This window comes from Limulus polyphemus, unplaced genomic scaffold (assembly GCF_000517525.1).
Source record: "Limulus polyphemus unplaced genomic scaffold, Limulus_polyphemus-2.1.2 Scaffold2990, whole genome shotgun sequence".
Taxonomy (NCBI): domain Eukaryota; kingdom Metazoa; phylum Arthropoda; class Merostomata; order Xiphosura; family Limulidae; genus Limulus; species Limulus polyphemus.
This window is the reverse complement of record NW_013668600.1, coordinates 139,436-144,024: the sequence shown is the minus strand read 5'-3', so window position 1 is coordinate 144,024 and position 4,589 is coordinate 139,436. Positions and strand designations below refer to the sequence as shown.

The following is a 4,589-nucleotide window of genomic DNA, read 5'->3' as shown; positions in this document are numbered from 1 at the left end:
GCATGTTGAGACTGGTTTTAATATTAAATGACTTACTATGTTATTGGGTGATGGTACTCTCTCCCACTTAATCCTAATTTTATGGAAAACACAACAACTAAGGAATAATATCAAAAATAATAATATAAGAAAACTACTAGTGTAAAATATTCAAATCCATTTCTGTCTTTGAAAGAGTCTGACATCATCTGATAAATTTTGCCAGTTTCTTTATCAGCTGTGATGCATTAAAACTAATTTCATAATAACCATACATTCAAATATAGACATTTCTGTACACTAATTAACAGTAATAAACCTGGTGCTTGAAACACTAGATAAATCACACAATCAATTTATCACTATAGTACAATCCTGCAATACTGTCATGTACCTCGCCTGCAAAATATATTTTGCGATCCAAGTCTTTTGCTAAAGTATCATAATCTTCGCCCGTCCCACCTGTTGGCACAAAACTGTAGGCCATACCAGCATATTTGTCTTGTTTCCAGCGGGTAACAAACCAAGATGTTGGATCAGGAACAACTAGATCCTATGGTAGATTAAATTAGAAGTTTCAATTGATTTAAACAATTTAAAAAAAAAAGATAAAGTAACTGACTTCAAAATATGCATTAATCCTTTTAGCATTTCTAATAATAATAAACTTGTAAGAAAACATTTTCATATAGACACACACACAACTATAGCATAAACATTTATTTATTGAAAATTTACTACCTAATCAATTGTAAGATATTGATGATTTATTTAAACTATTATTAAAACGAATATGAAAATATTTGTTAGATAATCAGCAGAAACTAGTAAGACCAATGACAAAATGTACAAAAACACAGACCAAGTAGTAAACACCAAATGAAAAATTAAATTTTTTTTATTAAGCTTTATAACAACATATTTTGTACAATAAAACAGTATTGGGAGTTCAATTAGGAATGCTAGTAGTAAATCATGTGTAAAAACATTTCTTACCTTAAAGTAGATAATTTTATTCAAAATTTTAAGCCTATCAGTAGAAATGTATAGAAAATCATTTACTAAGTAATCAAAGGTAAGATTTTTGAGTTGATGCATATTTTTCTTTTGTACATGTATTATATGGTTTTTGTAACATTGTACAAGCCTTCTTGTATTTATTTATTTCACAGGTAAAATAACTTATTTGCTACTGTAACACATTAATTTAATTTATATAGTTCTAGAAAAAATAAAAAATGTACATGTAAAAAATAAATGCTATTGTTATTTGTATGCATGTTTCACCTGAACAACACCTAATGCAACATGTGGGCTAAAATGGCTAAGTCATAAACCTTATAGTTTCAGGATTTGCTGTCCCTGATTTTAAAGTACTAATCAGATTGAAGGTGGCCAGTGAGCAACATTTGTTGCCATAAGGAATTTGTTTTGCTTTGTATCGAATAATGGGTTTCACTGACACTCTAAAAACTCACCCACAATCGAAAATGTGGAGTGTGTTCATTGGCATCACGTTTAGAACCGTGGAATCTTCTATACTTAGCTTGACATGCTAACCACTAAGTTATGCCCAGTTGTAAATTCTATTGAAGTAACCAATTATATGTAGACTGCATACAGTACTCATTATAAAGATGGAAATGCTAACATAATTGTTCAATATTTCAGTCTTTACAGCAATAACTGTAAAACAATACATGTAAAAGAATTACTATTATTAAAGTACACACTTTAAAATTAATTCTAGAACTGATAAATTATCAAAAACTACTATTAGTCACACTTTTCTTTTTAATATAGTTTATGTTTTGTTGACAAGAATGATTTACTTCATAAAAATGAAGTGGAAACTCTTACCAACACTTAAATCTGTACTGTAGTGACAAATAAATATCTTCCATAATACATAGTACATTTTCTTTCTTTAACCAAAAAACGTTTTGGCATAAATTTGTTTTACATTTTTCACGGCATTTGAGATTCATTATTTCAAAACTACACAAAAATAAAGATAAAAAGGATCAAATTTATGATGATACACATAGTGATAAACCTTCCTCTAAAAGAAATACAAACAATTCTTATGGTACTGAAAATTTTGGTATGAGTAAATCTACAAAATAGGCACTATTGTTTGCTATGGAATTCCATTTCAGTAGAATTATGGTAGTGAGATTATGTTTTAGCATTCTGCCACATGCTTTTTAGCAAGACAGAGCATTCTCGTGAAAGTTACCTTTGAAGTGTTTAACATATAACCTTACCAGCAGCGTCCTATATAGACAAGTTCGACCTGTTACAGATAAAACCAATACAGAACATAATCAACTTGCTACCTATAAATTCCATGAAATAATGAAGCCTATTTCTATAATACCTGGTCAGAAAACATCCCTCGAAGAGCAGACATGCACATGTCAACAATTTCCTTGTCTGGTTTATTCTCAATCATCAATAAAGCGTCTCCACTCACGTAGGTCATTAAAATGAAACACTTATGGGGCTGGAAATATGAATGCCAGATTAAATAATAACAATTACACAACTTTTATACATATGTGGTAAATAAATCTGATCAAGTTTACACATGAAATGGAAGATTGATTTCAAATTAATAAGTATGTAATTAATATAACAAGGTGGCTAAAACAGCAATTAATTACGGAGATAAATATGTTTACTTAAATCTACAAAGCATCCGTATCATACATCTTCCACTCTGTGGGGATTATTAACACACAGACACTAAATTAGATCAGAAAATCTGGCTTTATATTAATAAAAAAATTAAATGTTCCACAGGTTAAATAGAATTAACTTCTTAATTTGTTTTACATTAAACTTCAGTAAAACATATTTTGTAACACACTAACACAAGTAAACATAAATTTACTCAATATGTATTTTTACTATGATATTAAAACAACATTCTCTATTGACAAGTTATGTATCCCCATAAATATAACATGAACACAAAAAAAACCAAACCTCCATGCTAGATTTTGGTGATAAGTCATAAAAGACACTGAAAAGTCCTCGTTTTTGGGGTGAAGGAGGTACGTGCCCAAAAAGGTCATACTCTTTAACCTTGAGGGCCCAGAAACGATAAGGAAACTGCAGCACTATCTAGACACAAAAACAAATGTTTTAAAAAAACACACTCAACAATGATATTACAAATGAAATCAAGAAAAATAAGGGCATAAAATGTGGTAATCTAACTTAAAATAGTTTACTGTTATGGTTTTAAAAGCTAAAATATTAGGTCTAAAACAATTCTTATACTTTCTGAAATCAATTGAACTCTAAAAAAGGATCCACCTTTCCAAAACGTTTGAAATTTTATATGTTTACATATTTTATGTTAAGTTCATTACTATTCACTGAACTTTTGTTTTAGGGAATTTTAATTGGAGTTGGTTATACCTTTTCAACTGTGCCAGCTCCAAGACGATGTACTGCCTTAAGTTTTTCCTCTGGCAACTGAGGGCAAAAAGTTACTTCTTCTTTTTGTAATACAGCCAAAGGTAATGTGACAATTACCTACAGAAAATAAAATACCATCTTTACCAAATCTGATGAAATTTCCTTTAAAATAAATCTCTATCCTAAACACAGAAAATACCATCTAGATTATTACTGATTTTAGTTAAAACTGGTGTGAATAACTGCTATGGTCCACTTAAGTTCCCTTTGAACCAAATAAAATTTGGTCATATTTAATATGTCTTATTATAATTTCATCAATGATGGCTTAATCTTACAGTAGTAATATCACACCATAGTCAAAGAACTGAAAAAACTAATTACTGTCCTGTGAACTTTAATACTTCAAGTTTAAAACTAAAACACTGTCTCTGACTAAACTATAACTTTAGACATGATTGTAAACACACATTACTGACAGTAATCTCATATTTAGAAGATAGTGCAAAGAAACTTAAACATGCATTGTGTATCTGTTTGTCTCAGATTGAATCTTGATCTAAAAATCAACATTATGTGGTAAAAAAAAGTGAGGAGAATAAAAGTTATGTCTATCAAAATATGACTTTGTACGATTGCTTTGTATTTTATGATTACCTTATTATAAGTTTAAATATGTGGCTTTTCATGTTGATATCTATACTAAACTATTAAGACTTTAACAGCAATAAGGTCATTATGGATACATATGTTTACGTTGCATGGTTGCTGAGTAAAATACATACATCTTTTATGTGCAAATAACCTTTTTAATTTGAACTCGGGTCACATGTTGGAAACACCTTATTCTACCTTGAAATGTCAAGTTATGACCTGACTGGAGCTTTTAACACTTAAAAGTACTTACGCCTCATTAACTCTTTCATCATGGGCTCAGTTCCTGTGACCGACCTCGTAACCATTTTGTGCTTGTTATAGTTTTTATGCTATAACTTTTATATTAGTAAGCGAATGTTAACAAAATTTGGCAGATTACCAGTAAACATTACAATGCTTTCATACACAAAATATCAATTTTTTTTTATTAAGTCTTAAGGTTTGTAAAGCAATGTTTTTCTCATCTTTTTTTTTTCTTTTCGCATGTTGCCTATCTATCATGCAAAGTAATATTCATTTTAAGA

The 4,589-nt window shown here is 29.4% G+C and overlaps 1 protein-coding gene across 1 annotated transcript in view; it reads right to left on the bottom strand.

Annotated features, from left to right (window-relative positions):
• Window positions 1–322: 322 nt before the first annotated feature.
• LOC106468389 (lysine-specific histone demethylase 1B-like) overlaps window positions 323–4,589 on the bottom strand; it is a 57,426-nt gene continuing 53,159 nt past the window's right edge. The window contains exons 17-20 of the mRNA XM_022396729.1: window positions 3,409–3,525; window positions 2,971–3,108; window positions 2,360–2,485; window positions 323–532 (exon numbers count right to left, since the gene is read on the bottom strand). Of these exons, the coding sequence (XP_022252437.1) occupies window positions 323–532; window positions 2,360–2,485; window positions 2,971–3,108; window positions 3,409–3,525 (591 nt within the window). The remainder of the gene's footprint in view (window positions 533–2,359; window positions 2,486–2,970; window positions 3,109–3,408; window positions 3,526–4,589) is intronic.